General features: G+C 43.5%; 1 protein-coding gene across 1 annotated transcript in view; it reads left to right on the forward strand.

Annotated features, from left to right (window-relative positions):
* Positions 1–932: 932 nt before the first annotated feature.
* Positions 933–27,563, forward strand: part of hacd4 (3-hydroxyacyl-CoA dehydratase 4) — a 73,607-nt gene continuing 46,976 nt past the window's right edge. The window contains exon 1 of the mRNA XM_041186947.1: positions 933–1,203. Within this exon, the coding sequence (XP_041042881.1) occupies positions 1,160–1,203 (44 nt within the window). The 5' untranslated portion in view covers positions 933–1,159. The remainder of the gene's footprint in view (positions 1,204–27,563) is intronic.

Below are 27,563 nucleotides of genomic sequence, written 5' to 3' on the forward strand. Positions count from 1 at the left end.
ACTTTCTGCACTGCTTCCCCCGACACCCTAGTCCTTCATCCCACAGCCATGTAATCTCCTGGGAGAGATCTTAAAAAGGGAATAAATATGGCCGATAAGGAGGGGAAAAAGTCTGGAAAATTCTTCTCTGATCCTTTCAGGTAAGCGTAAACATCCAAGGACATAACATGGACTAGAAAGATGTTACCAAAACAGAAAATGCTGGAAAAACTCAGCAGGTCTGGCAGCACATGTGGAGAGAAAAACCGAGTTAAGCTTTCAAGTCCATATGAAGAAGATTCACTCTGTTTCTCTCTCTGCAGATGCTGTCAGACCTGCTGAGCTTTTCCAGGATTTTCTGTTTTTGCTTCAGATTTCCAGCATCCGCAGTATTTTGCTTTTATCTACAAAGATGCTGTCTGTTAATCCACTCAATTTGTACATGATGCCATCTCCGCCTCGAGCCAAGGGCCAGTCCAGCTCCCTCTTGAAAGCAGCCGGACAGCGCATTGCAGCGGTCACTACTTTCTGGGAAAAAAGGTCCAGGCTATTCCTATTTCTGTTAAAATGTCTGTCCCCATGTCCTCCCCAAGCTGTCAAACTGAAAGAATCTATCAGCCAGGGAAACCGGCCCTTCCATTTTTTTACACGCTTCTATCAAGACACTATCCAATGCTCTAAAATTAGCAGTGCCTCTTCTTCTGAGCAACGAAGACTGTTTAAGCTACGCATCCACCTTATAGCTCTTCTCTGAACTGTCTGCAAGGCCACTATATCACCCGCGTCGCCACATTGACGTTTTACTTTCTGTCAAAGTACAGCTGTGCTTAGCTTTTAATAAATTTGTTTTAAAGAAAAGCATTATCCATTTCCAAACAAACCGCATGTCTTTATCAAAACAAATCTGCTTTGCAGCAGCGGTTGTTTGAAAATATCTTTCAGATGAACGCTAGGTGCTTTTGCCCTTCCGTTATTTCCTGAGTGAGTGTGTACTTTTAGAAATCAGCCGCGTCTCAAGAAATCGCTATAGCTTTTGTCCAGAAACAAGACACTCTCCATACATGGGAGTCCTGACGTCAGGCTTCCTGAGAAGCGTGGGCTGCTTTAACTTCCTCAGAAGTCTCTGTGGAGAGAGCTGACTTTAAAGTGGAGGCTGCTGAAATCCGAACTTAGCCCACAAATGCCTGGGGACCAGGGATCGGCCAAGGAGCTCCCCCACACCAGGTAAATAAGCACCCGTTTGCCTGACCCTCCGTTGCTGGTGGCTCGAAATGCCACATCTCCGATCTTTGTTGATTCGCGGCTGTTTGGCAGAGGAACATTGGCGGCGGGGACATGGGGTTGATCCGCTGTGGAAATGTCAGTAACACGCTTCCTGTCACTGACGAGATCAGGAAAAGGGAGCAGGGCAGATACAAGCGAAGGAAGGCGCAGCAGGGACGCCGGGGTTGCGAGGGTTTGAGCGGGCTTATCGTTGCAAAAAGTCGCAGGCGAGCAAACTACTGCAGATGCTGGAAATCTGAAATATAAACAGAAGATGTTGGAACTAATCAGCAGGTCAGGCAACATCTGTGGGGTGAAACGTTTCAGGTCCTCAGGTCTGATGAGGTGATGAAAGATCCCTTTTAAAAAGTGCCAATTTCACAGGAATGGAAATAAAATATCGTAGAAACTTGGAAGATAGAAATACTTGTATCCGGCTGGCATTTTACCACATGCCTCATTCACTCATGAATTATTTCGAAATATGTAAACAAATTTAAGTTATTTAGTGCACTGGGAGGTCCCACAGGCAGCAATGAAATGTTCAGATAATGCTAGTTAGTGCTAGATAATGCTAGAGGGGCGGGGGTGGGGTGGGGGGAATGTTGGTCATTTGGATAAATCCTTGATCTGCTTCAAATATTGCCACAGGAGATTTAAAGTCCATCTGAAGTACAGGTAGATGGAGACTATGGTGACCAAGCGTTCCTGACAATTGCAGCTTTCCTCTCTTGACATGAACCATATCAGGGATTTCTGTCAGGGTTTCACTTTTTCGCACAGTATCATTGCCTCTTCACTTATTTTCTCCTCCCCTTCACCTTGTGCTTCATTTACTAGCGGAAAAACCAAAAAACAAGCTTGTTGGCTGCACCCTGCCAATTAGAATATCACCCACTCACCAACCATTAACAGCCATACCGGCATGCTCCCATATGCTCCAAAATCCTCAGAACCAATGCCAGGGGCAGGTTTCTTTCCCCCAAAATGTACTGGTTCTCAATGGGACAGCTTTTCCCTGCCCTGATTGGTTCACCTTTCAATGCCCTAATTAACCATTCCATCAGAACATTCTGATTGGCCAGTCAGGGATTCCATGGAGGAAGCCAGTGGGGCAGAGAGTGGGAGAGCCGGAAACCAGTGTGGGAGAGTTGGAAGCCAGTAGGGTGAAGTGTGGGAGAGTCAGTGGCCAGTGGAGTGGAGTGTGGGAGAGCCGGAAGTCAGTGGGAAGAGTGTGTGAGAGCCGGAAACCAGAGGGGTTCAGTGCGGAAGAGCCTGAAGCCAGTGAGGGAGAGTGTAGGAGAGTCACAGGCCAGTGGGGGAGAGTGTGGGAGAGCCAGAAGCCAGAGGGGGAGAGTGCAGAAGAACCAGAAGCCATCGGGGGAGAGTATGGGAGAGCTGGAAGCCAGTGGGGCAGAGTATGAGAGAGTCAGAGGCCAGCAGGGGGGTAGAATGCGGGAGAGCTGGGAGCCAGTGGGGTAGAGAGTGGGAGAACCAGAAGCCAGTGGGGTAGAGCGTGGGAGAGCCGGAAGCCAGTGGGGGAGAGTGTGGGAGAGCCCGAAGCCAGTATGGGAGTGTTGGAGCTAGTGGGGCAGAATCTGGGAGAGCTGGAAACCAGTGGGACAGAGTGTGGGAGTGCTGGAGCAAGTGGGGCAGAATGCAGGAGATCCAGAAGCCAGTGAGGGAGTGTGCAGGAGAGCCAGAAGCCAGTGGAGGAGAGTGTGGGAGAGCCGCAAGCCAGTGGGGGAGAGTGTGGGAAAGCCAGGAGCCAGTGGGGGAGAGTGTGGGAGAGGCGGAAGCCAATGGGGGAGAGTGTGGGAGAGTCAGAGGCCAGTGGGGGAGAGTGTGGGAGAGCCAGAAGCCAGTGGAGGAGAGTGTGGGAGAGCCGCAAGCCAGTGGGGGAGAGTGTGGGAAAGCCAGGAGCCAGTGGGGGAGAGTGTGGGAGAGGCGGAAGCCAATGGGGGAGAGTGTGGGAGAGTCAGAGGCCAGTGGGGGAGAGTGTGGGAGAGCCGGAAGCCAGTATGGGAGTGTTGGAGCTAGTGGGGCAGAATCTGGGAGAGCCGGAAATCAGTGCGGCAGAGTGTGGAAGTGCTGGAGCAAGTGGGGCAGAATGCAGGAGATCCAGAAGCCAGTGAGGGAGTGTACAGGAGAGCCAGAAGCCAGTGGGGGAGACTGTGGGAGAGCCGTAAGCCAGTGGGGGAGAGTGTGGGAAAGCCAGGAGCCAGTGGGGGAGAGTGTGGGAGAGGCGGAAGCCAATGGGGGAGAGTGTGGGAGAGTCAGAGGCCAGTGGAGGAGAGTGTGGGAGAGCAGGAAGTCAGTGCAGGAGAGTGTGGGAGAGCCGTAAGCCAGTGGGGGAGAGTGGGGGAGAGCTGGAAGTCAGTGGGGGAATGTGTGGAAGAGCCGGAGGCCAGTAGGGAGAGGGCGGGAGAGCCAGAAGGCAATGGGGTAGAGTGTGGGGGAGCTGGAAGCCAGTGGGGAGAGTATGAGAGAGCCAGAAGCCAGTGAGGGAGAGCAGGAAGCCAGTAAAGTGAGTCTGCATGAGCCGGTGGCCAGTGGGGAAGGCATTGATTTATAGGAGGCACTGGGGTTAATTTCATAGAAGTTACTGGTGGTGATGGGGGTAATTTACCCCCATGACCACGTAGATAATAGCCCTATGAGCACCGGCGAGCCAGGAAGGAATCAGCCTCTGGTTGGTGACAGAAGGTTGAAAACAGTGTCTACCACAAGTCACACTTGAAGAGTTGTCAGATAGTGCCCATCAGTGAACCACCAATCAGCGTTGAGGAAGGTGGCAGGCAAAGTTTGTGGCATGTTCAACCAAGCTTCTCATTGAAGGATTGCCTGCTTTCCTGCTTGCAGCTCCGGTGCAAAGAAAATCGCCCACACTTGAGGCATATTTGTTGGTTTAAATCCAACTTCTGGCTGAAAATGTCTATTGTTAGAACCCAGTGTGCAAATGAAAATGAACAAGGCTTTTACATGAGGATTGGCCTTACCATTGTGCATTTGCACAGTAAAGGTAGAGCAGATTAGAGGGTTCTGCCTGGGAGCTTGTGACAAACAAAGCCTTGGTTCAGTTTTTTTGAGAATCTGGAGCAGAAATGTCATTGAAACAGAAAGCTGGTTTGTAACCGCTGTCTTCAATAATTGGGCATCTTAATAGGATTGCCAATTCCGGTTGGACATATCCTGGGAGTTGTCATCAAATGACTTCCTCTCTTCAACTGCCCGTCCCCCAGACTCCTGCCATTGGTCACCCAACATAATAATCATCACAGAGCCCTGCTTTCCCAACACTTTTCAGTGTGTCCCGGTTTTGACTTCTGAAAATCTGGTCACCCAAATGGAGACTCAGGTTAATATCAGCCAAAGGCAAAAATATAACATTAAACTATCACCTAAATTATATATCTTGGAGCAAATTTTGAATTCCCAGCTTTATAGTTTTGAAGGAACATGTGCATACGAACTAGGAGCAGGAATAGGCCACTCGACCCTTCAAGCCTGCTCCGCCATTCATTAAGATCATGGCTGAGCTGAATGTAACCCACATTCCTGAATTCCAAAAATTCACTGCCCTCTGAGAGAAAAAAATTCTCCTCATCTCTGCCTTAAATGAGTGACCCTTTATTTTTAAACAGTGACCTTTATCATGATAGTAGTTGATTGTGTTAGTGGACTCCAGTATTAGATACTATACGGTACTCTGTACTAAATAGAGGGTCACCTGACCTGGGGGCTGAAGATCAGATAGCACATGTTGGAGCCTATCTAGATAGAATTCAGTCACTGCAGATATGTGTCCATGTTAGAGCTCAGCTACAATGTCACTGGCCTGTGTGCATCATTGAAACAAAAAACGAGACATGGTGTCAGAAGCAAACTAAACGCAACGATGGAGGTTCTGAAACCACTGACAGAGTTCAATTTGGAGGGAAATCTCACCAAAAACTGGAGGAGGTTCCAGCAGCAACGTGCAGTGATAAAAAAGACCCTCAGGCACAATCTTCCATCTTTCATCACATAGCAGGGGAGCAGCCCTATAAGTCTATAACACATTCAGGTTTGAAAGTGATGAGAAACAAAATGACTTGAAAGAAATAATGGAAAAATTCAAAGCCTACTGCAGCCCTAAGAAAAACATCACATATAAAAGATACCAATTTTTTATGTGTACACAAGGCAGTGACAACATTATTCAGTACCTAACTGAGCTGAGAAAATGAGCTAAATCATGTGAATTTGGCAAGCTTGAAGAAACACTCATCCAAAATAGAATAATTTGTGAAATCGCAAATGACTCTCTGAGAGAATGGCTTTTGAGAGAAGTTGATCGCACGCTGGAGAAAGCAATAAATATCTGCAGAGCGGCAGAGACAACAAAATGCCAGATTAAACAGATGACAGGAGACGATAAGCCACACATGGTCAAGCAGTTAGATGCAGTTAAACAGAAACCGCCTTGGAAAAGAACAAATAGACAGTCTGAACATAAAAAGAACAAAACTGCTATTAAAACATTTAAATACAGTCATTGTGGAACAGAGCATTTACCACGTAGTTGTCCAGCCTATGGAAAGCAGTGTAAGAACTGTGATAAACTAAATCAATTTGCTAAGATGTGGAAATCGAAGAAAGTGCACATGATTGACACAGATACTGAAACCGTCCTTCTCGTTGGTGCAGTAGCAACAAATTCCAAAAAAGATGAATGGAAGGTTGATTTAAAAATTGCCAACATGATGGTGAATTTCAAACTTGACACAGGTGTACAAGCAAATGTCATCCCCATAAGCCTGTATCATAAGATAAGCAAAGTATAACAGCTAACTAAAACAAAAGTGAAGCTGTCTACTTATACAGGTGAAAAAATTACAGTAGAAGGCAAGTGCACACTTAAAGTGAACTACAAAAAATAGTCTCAAGCACTTCTATTCATTATGGTGAAAACTGATGCAAAACCCATTCTTGGAATCAAAGCTTTTGAAAATCTCAATCAAGAGAATAATGATTATCATCACTGATGACATCCTGAGTGAGTATAAAGATGTGTTCCAGGGGATTGGTTGCCTAAAAGGAGAACACACCATCAAGATTGATTAAACTGTGACACCCAAAATACACCCACCCAGGAAAATGCCAGTATTGCTAAGAGACCAACTGAAAGCAGAGTTGGACAGAATAGAGAAACTTCACATCATCAAGAAAATTGAAGAACTGACAAGTCCAATTGTAATTGTAGAAAAATCAAATGGGAATCTGCAAGTCTGTCTGGATCCCAGAGACCTAAACCAGGCACTACAAAGAGAGCATTACCAGCTACCCACAGTAGAAGAGATCATGTGTAAGCTAGCTGATGCTAAATACTATTCAGTCTTGGAAGCGAGTTCAGGTTTTTGGCAGGTCAAGCTGGATGAACACTGCATCTATCTTTGTACCTTCAACACACCGTACAGGCAATATAGGTTTTACGCTTACCTTTTGGTATTAATTCAACTCCGGAGGTGTTCCACAGAAGTGAGGCAGCTGTTTGAAGGGTTAGAGGGTGTAGAAACCTATATCGACAATTGCTGGTCTGGGGAGCCTCATGAGAAGAACACAACCACAAACTGAGGCAGGTGCTGGCCGGAGCTAGAGAAAAGAACCTCAAGTTGAAGAAGGAAAATTGCAAAATAGGTCTTCATGAAATCAAGTATTTGGGACATGTGCTAACAAGTAAGGGACTGAAGCTAGACCCGAGTAAAATCGAAACAGTCGTGAACATGCCACCCCTAGAATGTGAGAAAGACTTGGAGAGGTTTTTGGGAATGGTGACCTGTCTTTGGAAATTCATTCTGAACATGTCAGACTTGACAGCATCTCTCAGAGAACTTCTACAAAATGACGTGGAATGACACAGGGAACAAAGTCACCAGGAAGCTCTGACAAGCCTAAAGAGAACACTGACCCAGGCACCATTTTTAATGGTGTTTACATGTTTAAGTATTACGATGTCAGTCAACATCTCAGTGGATGCTTTAAAAACTGGCCTGGGAGTTGTCCTCTTGCAAAATGAGGCACCAGTGGCATTGGGTTTGGCCTAGAATGCTTCCACCAGTTTGTCTATGGCAAAGATGAAGAGGTAGAGTCTGATCATAAGGCTTTGGAAGTTACACTTCAAAAGTGCCTGAACTGTGTCCCACCAAGAATCTAAAGATTACTAATACATCTGCAGAAGTACCAGGCCAGAGTTAAATACAAACCAGGCAAGGAAATGTACATTATAGACACTTTGTCACATGCATATCTACCCATCACGGAGGAAGAGGACAAAGAAGCGGAAGTAAAGCTTCCCAAGCTGACAAAGAATTTACCTGTGGCTGTAACCAAACTGGATGAGATCAGAGAAGCGACCAAGAATGATGCCACCCTGATAAAACTGCAGCAGGTTGTGCAAACTGGCTGGCCCTCACATCATAGCGGCGAGTACTAGAGCTTTTGTGAGGATCTTCATGTAGCAGAAGGAATACTTTTCAAGGGAGAAAAGATCATAATTCCTGAGGAGGGAAATGCTTCAGCACATACATGGAAGTCACCTCGGCATAGAAACATGCAGGAGAAGAGCTCGAGATGTAATATATTGGCCTGGAATGGGAGCACAAATCGGGGAAATGGTGAACCAGTATGCAGTGTGCTAAAAGTACAGTAACTCACAACAAAAAGAACCACTTCAACCACACACTCTTCCAGAGAGGCTCTGGCAGAAAATTGGAGTGCATCTGTTCACATTTGACAACAGTGAGTATCCACTAGTTGTAGATTATTACTGTGTGCTGCTGAGAAATGATAGTAAGAGCATCACTGTAATAAATCATTTAAAATCAATTTTTGCTCACCACTATATACTTGAAGTGCTCATCTCAGATAACGGTCCATAATTCTCAGGCACTGAGTTTTACATATTTGCACAGTACTGGGAGTTTTGCCACATGACGTCAAGTCCCAAATATCCACAATCCAATGGAATGATGGAACGTATCATGCAAACCTTAAAACACCTGTTAAAGAAGGCAAAGGTGGACAGAAGAGACTCCTACCTGGCTCTGCTGGATTTCAGGAATACTCCATTAGAGGGCATGGATCAACTTCAGCACAGCTCCTGATGGAGAGAAGACTAAGAGCTAAGCTTCCAACTGCAGCCCAACTGTTATTCCCACAGCCAGTGAGCTACAATGTGCAGGATCTGCTCAAACTGAGACAGCAGTAGCAGAAACAGTACTTTGACCGAGACACCTGACCTCTGCCTGACCTGAACATGGGTGAGACAGTGAGGATTCAGCATGAAGGGATCTGGAATCCTGCTTTTGTCACAGGAATCAAAGGAGAACCAAGGCCTTACATATTGCAGACTCCAAACGGACAACAGTACAGGAGAAACCAGAAATTCTTACAGAATACAAATGAAACGCAACCCTGCTCTGAACCAGAAAGCGTAGTTGAAGACCAAAACCAGAATGCACCAGAGAAGCAACAGATAACCAGACAAAGCCTGAGAGTCCTGAAATCTATCCAAGGGGTGATAGTGACTCTGAGCTGGAGAAGGCCCCTTGTCCTTCAAATTCACCTCTGTCACCATTCAGAACACCCAAAATTGTGAAAAAAACCACAAAGATACAGGGATAAGTAAAAGACAAAACACACTGATCAAAACAGAGTGAGAAAGAATACTTAAGAGACTTTGTGAACTTGTGATGCACAAAAGTTTTTTTTTTTAAAAGGGAAATGTCATGATAATAGTTGATTGTGGTAGTGAGCTCCAGTATTAGATATTATACTGTACTCTGTACAAGATAGAGGGTCACCTGAACTGGGGCTTGAAGGTCAGATAGCATATGTTGAAGCCTGAATTGATAGAATTCAGTTGCTGCAGATATGTGTTCAGGTTAGGAAAATGTGTTATCAATAAAGTTAGAATGTCGACGGCCTGTGTGCATCTTTGAAACAAAAAACAAGACAACTTCTAGTTCTAGATTCTCCCACAAGAGGAAATGTCTCTCCACATCCACCCTGTCAAGACCCCTCACAATCTTAAAGGTTTCAATTAAGTCACCTCTTATTCTTCTAATTTCCAATGGTTACAAGCCTAACCTGTCCAGCTTTTCCTCGTAAAACAACCCACCCATTCCTGGTATTAGACTAGTGAACCTTCTCTGAACTGCTTCTGCTGCATTTATATCTTTTTTTAAAGAAGGAGACCAGTACTGTACACAATACTCCAGATGTGGTCTCACTAATGCCCTGTACAGCTGAAGCATAACCTCCCTACTTTTGTAATCAATTCCCCTCACAATAAATGAGAACATTCTGTTAGCTTTCCTAATTACCTGCTGTACCTGCATACTAGCCTTTTGTGATTCATGCACTAGGACACCCAGATCCTTCTGAATCTCAGAGCTCTGCAATCCTCACCATTTAGGTAATAAGCTTCTTTTTTATTCTTCCTGCCAAAATAAACAATTTCACATTTTCCCACATTATATACCATTTGCTAGATCATTGCCCACTCACTTAACCTATCTATGACACTTTGTAGCCTCCTTACATCCTCTTCACAATTTACTTTCCTACCTGTCTTTGTGTCAGCAGCAAATTTAGCAACCATTCCTTTGGTCCCATCATCCATATAATTTATATAAATCGTGAAGAGTCAGCATTGATTCCTGTGGCATACCACTCGTCATATCCTGCCAACCAGAAAAAGACCCATTTATGCCAACTCCCTGCTTCCTGTTAGCTTGCCAGTCTTCTGCCCATGCCAATATGTTAGCCCCTACACCATGAGCTTTTTATTTATGCAATAACCTCTTATGTAGCACTTTATCGAATGCCTTCTGGAAATCGAAGTACAGTACATTCACCAGTTCCCCTCTATCCACAGCACATATGACTCCTTCAAAGAATTCCAATAAATTGGTTAAACGTGATTTCCCTTTTACAAAACCATGTTAACTCGGCTTGATTGCCTTGAGTTTTTCTAAGTGCCCTGCTATAACATCTTTAATAATAGCTTCTAACATTTTCCCTATGACAGATTTTAAGCTAACTGGACTATAGTTTCCTGCTTTCTGACTCCCTTTTTGAATAAAGGTGATATATTTGTAATTTTCCAATCTAATGGAACCTTCCCTGAATCTAGGGAGTTTTGAAAATTAAAACCAGTGCAGCAACTATCTCACTAGCCATTTCTTTTAAGACCTTAGGGTGAAGTCCATTTGGACCTGGGGATTTATCAGCCAGCAGCCCCAGCTATTTGCTCAATACCACTCCTCTGGTGACTGTAATTTTACTGAGTTCCTCCCTCCCTTCCATTTCCTGATTTACAGCTATTTCTGGGATGTTACTTGTGTCCTCTATAGTGAAGACTGAAGAAAAATATCTGTTTAATTCATCCGCCATCTCCCTACTTCCATTATCAATTCTCCTGATGCACATTCTATAGGACCAACGCTCACTTTGTTAACTATTCTTATTTAAATATCTACAGAAACATTTACTATCCATCTTTAGCTAGCTTTCTCTCATACTCTAATTTTCCCTCCTAATTAATCTTTTCATCATTCTTCGCAGTTCTTTATATTCTTTCCCATCTTCTGACCTGCCACCCATCTTTGCATACTTATATGCTTTTACTTTAAGTTTGATTCTGTCTTTAACTTTTTTCGTTAACCACGGATGGTGGGCCCTCCCCTTGGAATTTTTCTTTCTCATTGGAATGTATATATTCTGTGCATGCTGAAATATCCCTATAAATGTCTGCCACTGAACTTCTATTGACATATCCCTCAACCTCATTTACCAGTTCATTCTAGCTAGCTCTGCTTTCATGTACTCATAACCGCCCCTATTTAACTTTAAAATACTAATCTTGGATGCACTCATTTCTCCCTCAAAATGAATGTAAAATTCAATCATATTATGATTACTGCTACCTAGGGTTGTCAATTAATCGTACCTCGTTGCTCAGTAACCGGTCTAGTAGAGCATTGTCTCTGTGTTGTTCTAAGAAACTATCCTGAAAACACTACTGAACGCCTCCTCTATGCTACCTTTGCCCATCTGATTTTTCCAGTGTGTATGTAGGTTAAAATCTCTCATGATTCTGGCAAGCTCCCATTATCTCTTCTTTTATATTCAGTCCTACTGCATAGTTACAATTAGGGAGCCTGTACTCCACTCCCACAAGTGACTTCTTGCCTTTATCATTCCTCATCTCAGCCCAAACCGCTTCTACATCCTGGTTTCCTGAATTTCGGTCTTCCCTCTCTAATGTGCTAATGCCATCATTAATTAACAGAGCTACCCCTCCACCTTTTCCTAACTTCTTGTCCTTCCTAAATGTCATATACTCTTCAATATTCAGGTCACAATCTATATCATCCTGTAGCCATGTATCTGTAATGGTTACTTATTTCTATTTGCACTATTAGTTCGTCTGTTTTGTTGCAAATGCTATGTGCATTTAGATACAGACCCTTTAGTTTTGTCCTTTTATTATTTTTGTAGCATCTAGCCTTATCTGCTGATTTACTCTTAGACTTGTACTCTCTGTCCCTTCTTGTCACAGTCTGTTTAACATTTCCCATATTAATACCTGTCTCTCTTGCCTTGTCTCTACTCTTTGGTTTACCACAGCTTCCCAAATTTAATCTCTTACCCCCACTATTTATTTTAAAACCCTCTCTACTTCCCTAGTTAGGCAACTCGTGAGGACACCAGCCCCAGTACAGTTCAGAAATAGACTGCCCCAACGGTACAGATCCCACTCTCCCCAATATTGGTGCCAGTGCTTCACAAACTGAAACCCACTTCTCCGACACCAGTCATTGAGCCACACATTCAGTTCTCTAATCTTATTTGCCCTATGCCAATTTGCACGTGGCTCAGGTAATAATCCAGAAATAATTACCTTTGAGGTTCTGCTTCTTAATTTGGTGTTTAGCTCATCGTACTGACAATGCAGAGCCTCCTTCCTCATCCTGCCTATGTCATCAGTACTTTCATGGACTACAACCACTCCCCCTCCCATTGCAAGTTCCTCTCTAGCCCTGAGCAGATGCCCTGAACCTTGGCACCGGAAAGGCAACAAAGCTGTCTGGGCTTTCGCTGTTTGCTACAGAGAACAATGTCAATCCCCCTCACTATACTGTCCCCTACTGCCACTACATTCCTTTTTGCTCCGCCCACTTCCTGTATCATGGTGCCATGGTCAGTTTGCTTATCCATTCTGCAGCCCCCACTCTTAGCAATACAAGCTGAGAGAACCTCAAACCTATTGGATAATTGCAGAGGCTCACAGTCCTGCACTCCTGCCCGCTGGGTCCCCTTACCTGCCTCCCACTCACAGTCACACCCTTTTGTCCCTGGCCACTGACCAAATTGGAAGACCCTGTCCTAAGTGGTGTGACTGCCTCCTGGTATGAAGCGTCCAGGAAACTTTCCCCCCCACCTTGATGTGTCACAGAGGTTGCAGCTCAACCTTTAGCCCAATGATTCTGATCCAAAGTTCCTCAAGCTGCAAACACTTACTGCAGGTGTGTTTGCCCTGGATCACAATGTTATCCAAGAGCTCCCACATGCTGCAGCCTTGACACATCACCTGTCCTGCGATCCTTAATGTGTTTTAAACAAATACTTGATTATATTAATCACTTATTTATGTTGCGTTCTTATATATTTTATTAACTTTAACACCAAATTGTGTACTATTTTAAAACTTAGGGTTTGAATAGAACTTACCCACTTACCAAACAGCTAGCTCATTTCCCTGTAGTAGACCAAGCACCAATTTCTATGGGGTAAGAAAGATAGAAAGAGGAAACAAACAACTCCTTTTTCCTCTTCACCGAACTTCCCTCTCACCAAGCTCCAAATCTTCACCCAGTTAGTCAGCTGCACTCTGTTTGCCAAGGCTGCACTGAAGAGCCCTGAACTTATAGTAATCTAAACTGGGGCTACAGTAATGAGGGTTCATGCTAATTCATTCTACTTTCTCATTCTGTTTACATTCACATTACTCACGTTGTCCTGCTTCATTCTGCCATAAATACATGTTGTATCGGCCAATCCTCAGTCATTTAAGGATCATCACTTCTCTGCTCACCTTGCCCTAATAGATATTCAGCCTTTGTGAAGAGTCCTTCCAGATAATTTCCCTGTTCTAAGTTCACACAGAGAGGTAGCTTGCCGGTGATTATCTGATACGTGCCACCAGCAGGCGAGGATCCATTGCAGCTGTATGAATTTGGCTATTTATCCCTCTTGTTCAGTTTTGAACCACGTTAGTATCTTGTTACATCCTTTGCATTGGTATATTATTTCAGATGGTAAATTAATTTTACCAGGTAGAATAGTCTGTATCTATTGGTCTGGCAGCATGAAGTTCCTTCGCACTTAATGGAAGTTGTAGTGGGCATCCCAGGTATCTCCCAGTGATTGCTATAACATGATTAGGGACTCATTGTTAAACTTGGGTGTGCTAACACTTACCTGGCAGAGAATAAAGACACAGGTTTTGTTTTATAAGGGACTAACAAATTTATGCAAAATGTTGTCCATCTATGAACATGAATAGAAGCATTGGAAAAATATTTGAACAAAGCTATATAATTCAGCACAACTGGCACTGTCACTGTGGGAGATCAGAACAATGGCTGATGCAGAGGAGTGAGAAAAGATGATTTAATGCTCACCCTATTTAATTAGCAGGTGCAACCTCCTGCATCATTCTCGCTAATCATGAGTAACACCAATTTTTAGGGGGGAAGAATAAATGGGGAAAAAAACTCTGACTAATTTTAAGAAGATAGGGAAATTCTTCCGTATCTCTAAAGCAAACAAGCTCCAAAAACTTCTGTTTTTGGTACACCATGAATCATATGGAGGTAACCCCCTGCACCCCCAGTATATATCAGTGCCATAGGGACATAGACTGTAAAGGACTGGAAAAGAATCTTTCTTTTTGAGGGCCAAGCCTTAAAGGTTACGGATGCACTTGCTACTGAGTCAAACTGGACCTAGGATTATTCAGCCATATCTGCAGACATCTGAGGGGCTGGCAGGAGGGCACATGCATGGTACTATCCAGAGAGGCAGCATCATCACCAATAGATCAATTTTGAGTCCATTGGGTGACTTCTTTCTGGAGTTTTGACATGCTTCACCATCTGTAATCATTCCTTAGTTTCAGTTCCCTTTCTCACTCAACTACCTGGCAAGGGCTATTGAGTTCATGCTGTTGTGGCTTAAGCTCATATTATGGTTGGAAGCCTAAGGAGCCTTGGCAATACACTCTACAAATGATAAAACCGCTACTAATGTTATAATTTCCACTCTTAAGTTCTTCGTATTTGCCTCGCCAACTTCAATGACTGGGCCTGAACTAATTATTTAAGTGAGCTGATTGATTAAATGACTAGTGACTTTGAACTGATACAGATGGCATCTGCTCAACTGGCTTCTGGCTAATACTGACTCTGCTCACCCAAGACTGATTTGGAGAGAAAGAACATTACATATTTGGACTTTTTACGACATTGAAGGTGCGAGATCGATGCAAGTCACCGTTTTTGTTTATCACCTTAAATTTCACTGGAAACTCCTTTATCCTGGTTCAAAACCTGCGGTCCAATTAAGAAGGGTTAATTGGATAGTGCAGGTTCCTTCCAATTTGTTAATCAATTTTGACTGGCATGCATGAGAAATCACGTTTGATCAAAATTTCATATGAGGAATCAGAACCATCCTGGCCATTATATTATTAAAATAAGTAACTTCCCTCACCAGGTAAACAAGAAAACTTTTGTCATAGCTGAAGAACGTTGGCTGATATCTTAGAATTAACTCATAATTTAAGTACAAGCAAGGATGACATGAAAGAATTAGAACTAAACCTGTATGAAAAAGAGGACAATGCAGCATTGCTAGAATATTAACATCCACAGCAGGTTAAATACAACTAAATGTTTTTCTAAGACAGTCTCTGCAGAGCCACTTAACTAGATTTGCAAACAAAAGGACATATCTCTTAACTTCCATGGAATCTTCAAACTCTGCTCAACCGGATGCAGACGCTGTAACTCGAGGGGCAGTTCATGAACAGGATACTTCTGGAGCAGCAGCAGTCAATGTACAATGTACTGGCAAGTCTTTGAGAATGTGCATGCTTGCAGGGATTCAAGGAGATCACTTCAAGCATGAGTGGCATCATATCACAGGCCTTTTTCATGATGTCTTCATCCATGACATCAAGACCTTGTTTTCATTGGTGAGTTCCAGGAAGCCTGGGAAATCCATGGACCCACAGTTAAATTACAAGAACCACATTAATATCACTGTAATTGACCAAATGACATATTGAAATTGACAAGTCGCCTCTCCTGAGGGGGTTGCTTACATGTGGCCTAATATATTACAGTTAAATATGGAAGTCAGTAGTTTGGACCTAGCTTCCCAATGTGCTGTCAATATTCCCAGGTTTAACCATACCGATCCCCCCACCCCACTCTCAAACCCATGTGCTCCTGCACATTAAAATTCACACCAATGTTTCAACCGAGCTTAAGGAGTAGTCAAACAAAATGATTACACTCTGGTCAAATTTGCTTGATTTTGCAAAAAAACTTTGGAAATGCCTTCTTTCAGTGACACCTATGTTCCTCATACCTCTACCTCAGTGCTTAATACCTCCGCTCTTGTAATTCCTAAAGGGATCATTAACCATGGCAGTGATCATTATTTCTAATTACCCATAAGTCATCTATTCAGTTGGCTAACCTTCCTTGAAGAGCTCAGAGAAGGCAAAGTGCCTGAGAATGAATGGATCATAGCAATTTCTAGCTAATCTAACATTAGTATAAAGAAGTATTTGCATCTGCTTGCCTACAATCTGGGCATTCACAAAATTGTGGCATTTATTGTGAGGGGGATTGAACACAAAAGTAGGGGTATTGGTGAGGCCACATTTGGAATACTGTGTACAATATTGACCTCCTTGTTTAAGGAAGGATGTAAATGCATTGGAAGCAATTCAGAGAAGGTTCACTAGGCTAATACCTGGAAAGGGTGGGTTGTCTTCTGAGGAAAGGTTGGATAGGCTATGCTTGTATCTGCAGGAGTTTAGAAGAGTAAGAGGTGACTTGATTGAAACATACAAGATCCTGAGGGATCTTGGCAGGGTGGATGTGGAAAAGATATTTCCTGTTGTGGGAGAATCTAGAATTAAGGGTCACTGTTTAAAAATAAGGGTCGCCCATTTAAGACAGAGATGAGAAATTTTTTCTCTCTGACAGTTGTGGGTCTTTGGAACCCTTTTCCTCAAAAGGCAGTGGAAGCAGAGTCTTTAAATATTTTTAAGAGAAAGGTGGATAGATTCTTGATAAGCAAGAGGGTGAAAGATTATCGGGGGTAGGCGGGTATGTGGAGTTGAGGTTACAATCAGATCAGCCATGCTCTTATTGAATGGCGGAGCAGGCTCGAAGGGCTGAGTGGCCTACTCCTCCTAATTTGTATGTTTGTATGTCATGTGTTCATATGTTCATGGTAAGTAGCTGAAAAAGGGGTGCAAGCGAATTTCTATCCCATCAAATGTATTTGCTTTAAGGTCACAGATGTATATGCAGTGAAGTTGAGAGGTCAGTTGATTACAGCAGCATACTAAGAAAGGAAGAGATTGACAGTAGCTTTACATTTGGTCCATTTTGCAACATACATCAGGTGTATTGAGAATCACTGGAGGAACAATGCACAACATCCAAAAGCACAATGTCAGCTTCCACATGTACATTGATGACATCCAACATTAGCTCACCATCTTTCTTAACCTATCCACTGTCCCTGATGTATATTCTTGAATATGTCAAAGTTTGATTCTTAGCAAGTAAGCAGTGCACTGGTAAGACTACCTCCTGGAGTGGGTTTGAATACAAATCTGTCTGATGCAATGGAAATGTTTTCTTCCTGCTGACCATAGAACTTTCTGTTCAGTATCCTCTGGTTTTGTCCCTCTTCAAATCCACTGAAATCATCTCACTTCCTCAAAAAACCTACTCCCGATCCTTGGAAACTATCGTCCATCTCCAACCTCCCTTTCCCCTCCAAAGTAATTGAACATATTGCTCCCTCCCATTTCCTGCAATATGTATGAACCCCTTCAATAAGGTTTCTGCATGTCACAGTACTGAAACAACCCTATCAAAGTCACAAATTATGTACTATGTGACTATGACCATGGTAAAATAACCTCCTTTGTCCTTGTTGACCCATCTACAGCCTTTGACATGGGCTTAGTGGCTCTCCTTTGTCATCCAGCTTTGCCCTGCTCTGGGTCCATTCCTATTTATTTAGTTCTTTCCAGAGAATCACCTTCAATACCTTCCCCTCCTTCTTCCACCAAGTTATCTCTGGTGACCCCAAAGTATCTATCCTTGCCCCCCTTCTGTTTCTCATCTACAAGTTGGCCCTGAGCAACAACAGCCAAAAGCACAACGTCAGCTTCCACATGTACACTGATGACATCCAACATTAGCTCACAACCTTTCTTAACCTATCCACTGTCCCTGATGTGCTACGCTGCTTGTCTGCCATCCAGCATTAGATGAACCAAAGCTTCCTCCATTTAACTTTCGAGAAGACTAAAGCCGTTGTCTTCAGACCTCATCAAAAAGTCTCTGACTCTGTCTCTAGCCACTGACTCTATCCTTCTGCCTGTTCAATGGCTGAGGTTGAACCAGACTGCTCACAACCTTGATATCCTGCTGAGTCCGATCCCATATCCTCCCCATCAATAAGAAAACCTACTTCCACCCTTCTCTGCTCCAGCCTCAGCACATCTGCTGCTGAAACCCATATGCCTGCCTTTTATTACCTTTAGACTTAACTATTCTTTTGTTGGCCTTCCAACCTACACCCTCTGTAAACTTGGATGGAATTTTAGGGCCCCTCCTTCCAGCAGGATCTTCCGGAACTGCCGAGGTCAATGGACTTCTGAACGGCTTGCCACATTTCCTGGCACCCCCACCACCTACAGGGCCATAAAATTCTGCCCTTGGGATCATCCAAAACTCTGCTGCCTGCAACCTAAATTACCCTGAATCCTATTCACTCATCATCCTTGTGCTCACTAATGAACATCAGCTGCTGATTATTCATTGCCTCCTTTTTAGAATTCTCATCTTTATTTTCAAATTCCTCTATGATCTCAATCCTCCCTACCCCAGTAACATCCTCTAATTTTACAACCCTCTTAAACCTCCTTCAATTCTGGCCTGTTGCATTTTCCAATTTTCTTTTCCAAAAATATACTTTATTCATAACATTTATAAAAGTACATTACATATCATTCAAAGCTGACATTATGTAAAGTGCAAACCAAATCAGTTTCTTCCAATAATTTATGTTATCCATTATATTTACAATTACAGTTAATTGTTCTTGCTCCACCATTGGCAGCTGTGCCTTCAGCTGCCTGGGCCCTGAGCTGTGGAATTTGTTTCCTAAACCTTTCCGCCTTTACCTCTTTCTGCTCCTTTAAGGTACTGCTTCAAACCTACCTCCTTGGCCAAGCTTCAAGTCTCTCCTATTAACTCTCCATGTGGTGTAGTTTCAAATTTTGTTTCAGAATTCTCCTGTGTGGTGCATTGAGATGTTTTACCATGTTAAAAGCACATATAAATGCAAGCTGTTGTTATCAGGGTCCAAGGTATAAATAGCCCATCCACTCTCAAACCATTTTTGGTTGGAGCAATTCCACAGCGTAAGAAACTGCCAATAATGTGACACAAATTGGTAACCTCAAAGAGGCCAAAAACAAGGTTGCTATGGGAAAGAGAAATGCAATAATGATACTTAGGATTGCTGCACTTTACCTTGGTTTAAGTGACCGGTGTAACTTGAAGTTCTATTATCAGTGGGAAACAGCCAATAGCAAATTGGTCATCTGCTTCACACCTTGCCTGATTTTCTCTTCTACAGAATTAATAGAAAAAAATTAGGTAGAATGTAAAATGGGTGACCGATTCACTATCATCTGTTCTTTGCTCAATTACAGTTAAAGTTATCCTGACATGGTGAAGGTCTCCTGTGTTTGAATTTGTAGTGAAATAATAAATATGGATATAAAGAATGTGTTTGTTACTTCATTTCAAATAACAAACAATGGAAATGTTTCCCGATTGTTGAGGTAGTATAGAGGGAGTTTTATCCTCTATCTAAATCATGCAGTGTCTGAGCTGGGAGCATTTGGTGTTGACCTAGAATAATTGTTGTACTCACCATTGGTGGGGCCTGTTATGATGAACATAATATATACTTTTTAATTTAAAAAAGTGCAATTTGTGGAAAGTCTTTGGTTGCTACTTATGAATTCTAAAAGTACATAGCTTCTTTCAGAACTCAGGATATAGTCATGATCACTGCAATCCTCATGTTATCTTAATGAATGCACAGCAACTACTTGCCAAGGCTTTCCCGACTGGAGCTCCCATAACCATGACCTCTCCCACCTAGAAGGACAAGGGTAGCAGGCACATGGGAAGGTCACTACCTGCAGTTTCCCTTCTGAGTGACACAACATTCTGCCTTGAAATATATTGTTATTCCTCCTGCTTCGCTGGTTCGATGCCTGAAACAATTCCCTATGTGAGTACTTTCACCACATGGACTCCAGTGGTTTATGAAAGTGGCTTGCCACCACCTGTCTTCTCAAGAGTAATTAGGGATGGGCAATCAATGCTGGCTTTGCCAGAGATGCCCACATCTCGAGAATGAATTAAGAAGTATAATTTTATCATCGATTTGATTTAAAGATTTTAAAGGGGTAAAACTGAGTCAAGCTGAAACAATGTGAGGGTAAAGTAATGATACAAATCAAAAACTGGTAGATTAATGGGTTATCACTTCAGAATTGGTAGTAGTAAAAGTTTGAAAAAGCTTTGAATTGGTTATACTTCAGATGTGACATTTCAAACTTTGTTACAAAAACAGAACAATATATGAAGAAAAGAAAGCCAATCAGCTTCTACTGTTTCTTCTGACCTTGAAGAAGAGCCAGGAATTTACAGATATCAAACGACAAAACCCCCTAACTGACTTCAGGATATACTTGTTTACAGTTATTAGACCTTTGGCCAGAAGGGAGAATGTATCCTATCTTAATTCAACATGCTCACCCTGCAGTGTTCCTTAGCTGCCGCCTAACTGTATTTCTATTTTTGATAGATTAATAAAGAGGAACTAGTAGTTTAAAGAAGTATAGCTTTGGAAGTTTCAGAGTTTTCCTGTCAGTTACAAGACTAAAGCAACATGAGCTATTCACTGATTAACCCTTGCAATGTGGAACTGCTGCGGTCAAAAGCAACACTAAATACTCTGCTGTACCTTATAAAGAGATTATCATAGAAACTTCCGAAAGATTTACAGCACAGAATGAGGCTGTTCATCCCATCATGTCCTTGCTTGTCGACAAAGGGACATCCTGCCTATTCCCACTTTCCAGCTCTTGGTCTGCAGCCCTGTAGGTTATGGCACTGCAAGTGCATATCCAAGTGTGTTTAGTCACCTTATAAAATGTTTTATGTTCAGCTGATCTTATAAATCAGGAAGATTTTTTTGCCAGGGCAAGCTGTTTAGAAATGTATACCTTCCAGGGTCTTTGACACATAGCACTGTGGAGCATTGGAACAGATAGTTAAGCAATCTTACAAGACTAGGAATGGTTACACTTCGCTTATTTTACTTGTTATGGGGGTCAGAGGTTAAGGGCAGAATTTCAGAAGTAGCTATATACTCCATGACTTTAATGGGGATGCGTTAGTGGAGACAGCGGCGAGGGTAATGTTTGCTGTTATTATGTGTAAATAGTACAGCAACTTCAGCAAGGGGCAGATGCATGGTTAAACTCAAAACTTGAAGTTGCTGACTATGGCACATGACTATGCTGCTCCTCCATTACCTTTGCGTCATGCTGTCTGCTTCCCTAAAGTTATTGCATTTGTATGGTATATTTGCCATAGAAAGGCAAGTCTTGCCACTTCCCTTTTTTTCCCTTTATTCTTTCATGGGGTGTGGGCATCTCTGGCTAAGCCAGCATTTATTGCTCATCCCTAATTGACAAGGTGATGGTGAGCCAAAAAATAAAAACAAAAAACTGCGGATGCTGGAAATCCAAAACAAAAACAGAATTACCTGGAAAAACTCAGCAGGTCTGGCAGCAGTTCTGTTGAAGGGTCATGAGGACTTGAAACGTCAACTCTTTTCTTCTCCGCCGATGCTGCCAGACCTGCTGAGTTTTTCCAGGTAATTCTGTTTTTGTGTTGATGGTGAGCCACCTTCTTGAACCACTGCAGGCCTTGTGGAGTAGGTACACACACAGGGAAGAATTTTCCCATCGGCAAGCAGGGACAGGGCCCGCTCACCGACGTGTAAAAGGGTGTCCTGACGTCATCACATGTCATTTAAGTTGTCAGTTTGGTGGACGTGCAGCCGCATCAGTTGCACACCCGCCGAACTGTCAAAGGCCTATTAAGGTCATTAACAAAGTCATTAAAGCTGTTAAGAATGCTGCCCATCCGACCTTAATGTTGGCGGGCAGGCAAAGAGCCCTGGCGGCCTTCGCATTTTTCATGAAACCTCATTAACAGGTGGGATGAGGTTTTGTGAAGGGTTCATTAATTAAATAAAATTTTTCCAAAAAATTAATGGACATGTCCCAGCTCATGTGACAGTTTCACATGAGGGGACATGTCCTTAAAATTTTTTTCACCTTTATTTCATTTTTCAAGACTTAAACTAATCTCCCTGAGGCACCTTCATGCCTCGGGGGGTTTCTGCGCTCTTTCACGCGTGTGCACGAAAGAGCGCAGGCCCCGACTCAGGGAATCCCCCCCCACCCACATAGGGAGCACAGTGCTTCCAGCTGTGTGTCACACCTTAATTGGCCCATCCATGTAAAATGGCAGTGCGCACCCAATTGGGGGCGCCGATCGGGTTCGTGCTCGCACAACCCTCCCCCCCGATGGGGGGATAATTCAGCCCACAGTGTATCTACTGTGCTGTTAGGAAGAGAGTTCCAGGATTTTGACCACTGTTAATGATGTGATAACTGTTCATTACTGCCAGTCCACCATTCTGACACTGAAAATTACTATTAAAAATTTAGAGTCTTATTCCTTCAGGTTTCAATCATTGTCGGAGATTTCAAAATTATCAAAGTTAAAATTGAAATGTTTATTTTCCTTTTCTTTTCTGTCTCTTTTTCTATATATCATATTTAAGTCTTTCCCTCTCTTTATTTTCCGTTATGCACCTGATTTTACATTGATTTCATGCTCTCTAATTTAACTTCCTTCTCAGTCGTTGCACTGTTAATTTCACAATCCTCCAATCTTATTGGTTAAGGAGATACAAAGTTTCTTACCCTGTTTGCTCAGGTCCCATTTCCATGGTTTCCAAACCGCCACGCAACAAATTTAAAAATCTAAATGTGCAATGGAAGTCTAAATAATGGCACATGCTTTTAGATGCCCTGCCACTACAAAATATGGCTAATTATCTATATGTTCAAATCCCTATAGGACAATTGAATAACATTTTGTAGGAGGCTTGTGAAGAGCCTAATAACAAACCTTCACAAACCTAAGCACCCTTGCCTGAATGGAATCATTAACCAGGTAAGCAGCCTGCAGGCACTGCTACAGTAATCACAGCACAGAATAAGGCCATTGATCTACAGTTGTTATTGGGTCCATATCAGAGTTGCCTACTCTCATCTCATTCCGCGTATCCTTTAATATTTTTCACATGCTCGTACTTATCTAACTTTGTCTTAAATGTCATGCGTGAGTTGGCTGCAGTAGTCATCCACTCAGCTTCAGTAACCATAGAAAAACTCCAGTGATTCTAAAGGCCATTGGAGCAATGCACACCGGCAGCTATATAATGTTAGCAATTCAGTACCTTTGCTTAGGAAGAGCTCTGAAACCCAACTCACCTTTGTCCAAATGTCAATTAAATATCCAAATGTTAAAATCTGACTGTCTGCTTTCAAAAACTTTTAAAAATGAAGATCAGAAAGTCCTAGGCTTAAGTGTCACCGCCCTACACAGGCAATCATACTGCAGCTAGTGCGATCGTACTGATGACAAACTCTCCTTGGAAGCTGGTCTGACGCTACTTGCTTGAATTCAATGCATTGTCAGATTTTATGCCACAATTCCCCAATTACATGGCAGTTTTTGTATTTTCCGACTTTATTTGGACCATGTTATTTGTAGTGGAAGCGGTAGCAGAGTGGTAAGGTTACTGGATTTATAATCCTGAGGCTAATGTTCTGGGAACATGGGCTCAAATCCCTCAGCAGCTGGTGGAATTTAAATTCAATTAATGAATCTGGAATTAAAACCTTGTCTCAGTAATGGTGGCCATGATATCAATGTCAATCATTGTAAAGACCCAGCTGCTTCACTGGTGCCCTGTAGGGAAGGCAACTTGCCATCCTTGTCTGGTCTCCAGACCTGACTCTTAACTGCCTTCTGAAATGGCCCAGTGAGCCATTCAGTTGTATCAAAACACTATGAAGTTTCAAGCTGGATGGACCACCCAGTGTTGACTGGAAATGACAATAGCAAACCCAGCCAGTCCAACTCTGCAAAGTCCTCCTTACTAACAACTGGGGCTAGTGTTAACATTGGGAGAGCTGATCCATAGACTAGTCAAGCAACAGCCTGTCATAGTCAGACTCACGGAATCATATATTAAAGACTGTGTCCCAGACACCACCATCCCTAGGTATGTCCTGTCTCAGCCAGGGCAGACCCAGCAGAGGTGGCAGGACAGTGGTATACAGTTGGGAGGGAGTAGCCCTGGGAGCCCCCAACGTTGACTCCAGGCCCCTTGAAGTCTCATGGCATCAGGTCAAACATGGGCAAGGAAACCACTTACTGCACCACTCCCCCTATCCCCCCATCAGCTAATGAATCAGTACTCCTCCATGTGGAACGCCACTTGTGGGCATAGGGTGTAATCTGGATGGCAGACTTAAATGTCCGTCACTAAGAGTGGCTCAGTTGGTGGGTCCTAAAGGACCTAGCTGCTAGACTGGGTCTGTGGCAGATGGTAGGGCAGCCAACAAGAGGGAAAAATCTACTTGAACTTGTCCTCACAAATCAACCTGTTGTAACTCTTTCGAGTACAAACCCGTTTCCATCTGTTCCTATTCAGATGAAGTGACATTGTTTCATAGTTTGCCATTGTGAGATTTGAACTCTTGATCTTGGGGTTACAAACCCAGTACCATAACCACTTGGCTATTTAGGCCAAGCGTTATCGACCTGTTGTAGATGCATCAGTCCATGAGAGCATTGATAGGAGTGACCACTGCACAGTCGTTGTCCAGATGAAGTCCCATATTCACATTGAGGATACTCTCCATCGTGTTGTGTGGTACTACAGCCATGCTAAATGGGATAGGTTTCAAACAGATCTAGAAACTCAAAGCTCGCATCCATGCGGCACTGAGGGCCATCAGCAGCAGCAGCAGAATTGTACTCAACTACAATCTGTAATCTCAGGGGCTGGAATATCCCCACTCTACCGTTACCATCAACCCGTGGGATCAACACTGGCTTAATAAGGAGCGCAGGAAGGCATACCAGGAGCAACACCTGGCATACCTAAAGATGAGATGTCAACCTGGTGAAGCTGTAACACAGGACTACTTGCATGCCAAACAGCATAAGCAGCAAGTGATAGACAGAGCTAATCAATCCCGCAATCAATGAATCAGGTCTAGACTCTGCAGTTCTGACAAATCCAGTTGTGAATGGTGGTAGACAATTAAACAACTCACTGGAGGAGGAGGCTCCACAACTATCCCCATCCTCAATGATGGGGGAGCCCAGCATATCAGTGCAAAAGAGAAGGCTGAAGCATTTGCAACGATCTTCACGATAATCCACCTCGGCCTCCTCCAGAGATCTCCAGCATCACAGATGCCAGTCCTCAGCCAATTTGATTCACACCACATGATATCAAGAAACAGCTGAACGTACTGGATAGTGCAAAGGCTATGGGCCCTGACAACATTCTGGCAATAGTACTGAAGACTTGTGCTCCAGAACTAGCCGCGCCCTTAGCCAAGCTGTTCCAGTACAGCTACAACAATAACATCTACCCAACTATGTGGAAAATTGCCCAGGCATGCCCTGTCCACAAAAAGCAGAATAACTCCAACCCAGCCAATTATCACTCCATCAGTCTAATCTCGATCATCAGCAAAGTGATGGAAGAGGTTGCGGAGAGAAATAAACCTGCTTGCTGATGCTCAGTTTGGGTTCATCGGGGTCACTCAGCTCCTGATCTCAATACAGCCTTTGTTCAAATGTGGACAAAAGAACTGAACTCAAGAGATGAGATAAGAGTGACTGCCCTTGACATCAAGGCAGCATTTGACAACGTGTGGCATCAAGAAGCCCTAGCAAAACTGGAGTCAATGAGAATCGGAGGAAAACTCTCCACTGGTTGGGGTCATACCTAGCACGAAGGAAGATGGTTGTGGTTGTTGGAGATCAGTCATCCCTAATCCAGGGCATCACTGCAGGAGTTCCTCAGGGTAGTGTCCTAGGCCCAATCACATTCAGCTGCTTCATCAATGACATTCCTTCCATCATAAGGTCAGAAGTGGGGAAGTTTTTTGATGATTGCACAATGTTGAGCAACATTTGCAACTTCTTAGATACCGAAACTGTCGGTATCTAAATACAGCAAGGCCTGGGCAACACTCAGGGTTGGGCTGATAAGTGGCAAGTAACATGCACACCACACGAGTGTCAGGCAATGACCATCTCCAACAAGAGAGAATCCAACCATCGTCCCTTGATAAATACTGTGGCTACAAGACCAGGTCAGAGGCTAGGATTTCTGAGGTGAGTAATTCACTTACTGTCTCTTCAAAGTCTGTCCACCATCTACATGGTGCAAGACCGGAGCGTGATGGAATACTTTCCATTTGCTTGGATGAGCGCAGCTGCAAGAACTCTCATGAAGCTCAACGCCATCCAGGACAAAATAATCTGTTTGATTGGCACCCTCTCCACCACTTTAAACATTCATTTCTTCACCACCAATGTACAGTGGCAGCAGTGTGTACAATCTACAAGATACACTGCAGCAACTCACCAAGGCCCCTTCAACAGCATCTTCCAAACCCCTGACCTCTACCACTAGAAGGACAAGAGCAGCAGATACATGGGAAGATCACTGCCTGCAAGTTCCCCTCCAAGCCACACACCAGCCTGACATGGAACTATGTTCCCGTTCCTTCACTGTTGCTGGGCCAAATCCTGGAACTCCTCCCTAACAGCACTGTGGGTGTACCTACACCACATGGACTGCAGCGGTTCAAGAAGGCTGCTCACTACCATCTTCTCACAGGCAGCAATCAATGCTGGCCTAGCCAACGACGCCCACATCCCGTGAAAACAATTTTAAAAAGTTCACTGGCAGCATAGTAAAAAAAAATCTTCTTTGAAAGTACCATTTCACGTTGGAAACAAATTATGTTATGATTTTTTTTAGCAAAATCACGGGGCAGAATTTTTAGGTCAGCATGCGGGCACACCTCTGACTTGATTGGAGGCGCAATCGCTCGCGATATTTCAGTTGGCAAGTGCACGTGAGTGTCGGAAGCGTGCCCACCAACAATTAAGAAGACAAGTAAAGCTGCTGAAGTTCCAACTGTCCCCTACTTTTTGTGGTCCGTCCAACCTTACGGTTGGCAGTTGAGCAAATCTGCCAGGCGGACTTTGCATTTTTGATGAAACCTCATCCAAGGGCGGGATGAGGTTTCTCTTATTAAATAAAAGAAAAAGAAAAATCTATGGACAGAGTTTTTAACATGCATATGTTTGGGCAACTGATTGTGATGTTTGGATTTTTTTTTGTGATTTTAAAACCTTTATTTAATTGTTTTGAAGTCTTCAATGCCCTGAGGCAGCTCTCTGCCTTCAGGGAACTTTTGCCCACATTACGTTAGCACCCGCCCTCTTCCTGCCCCCACCTTGGCAGCGCTGAGCTTCTCAGCGTGCCTTTCACACTGGCCAGCCAACGCAAAATCGTGGTTGGGGTGCTGATCACGGTTGGCAGTCCGTTCCCCAGCTGCTCCCGGGCCAGTCGATCGCACCGGCCTGCCGACATAAAAATCCTGCCCATAGAATTACACAACACTGACAGAGGCTATTCAGCCCTTTGTGTCTGTGCCAGCTCTCTGCAACTTAATACTCCCACTTCCC

The sequence above is a fragment of the Carcharodon carcharias genome, chromosome 4, assembly GCF_017639515.1.
Source record: "Carcharodon carcharias isolate sCarCar2 chromosome 4, sCarCar2.pri, whole genome shotgun sequence".
In the NCBI taxonomy this organism is placed as follows: domain Eukaryota; kingdom Metazoa; phylum Chordata; class Chondrichthyes; order Lamniformes; family Lamnidae; genus Carcharodon; species Carcharodon carcharias.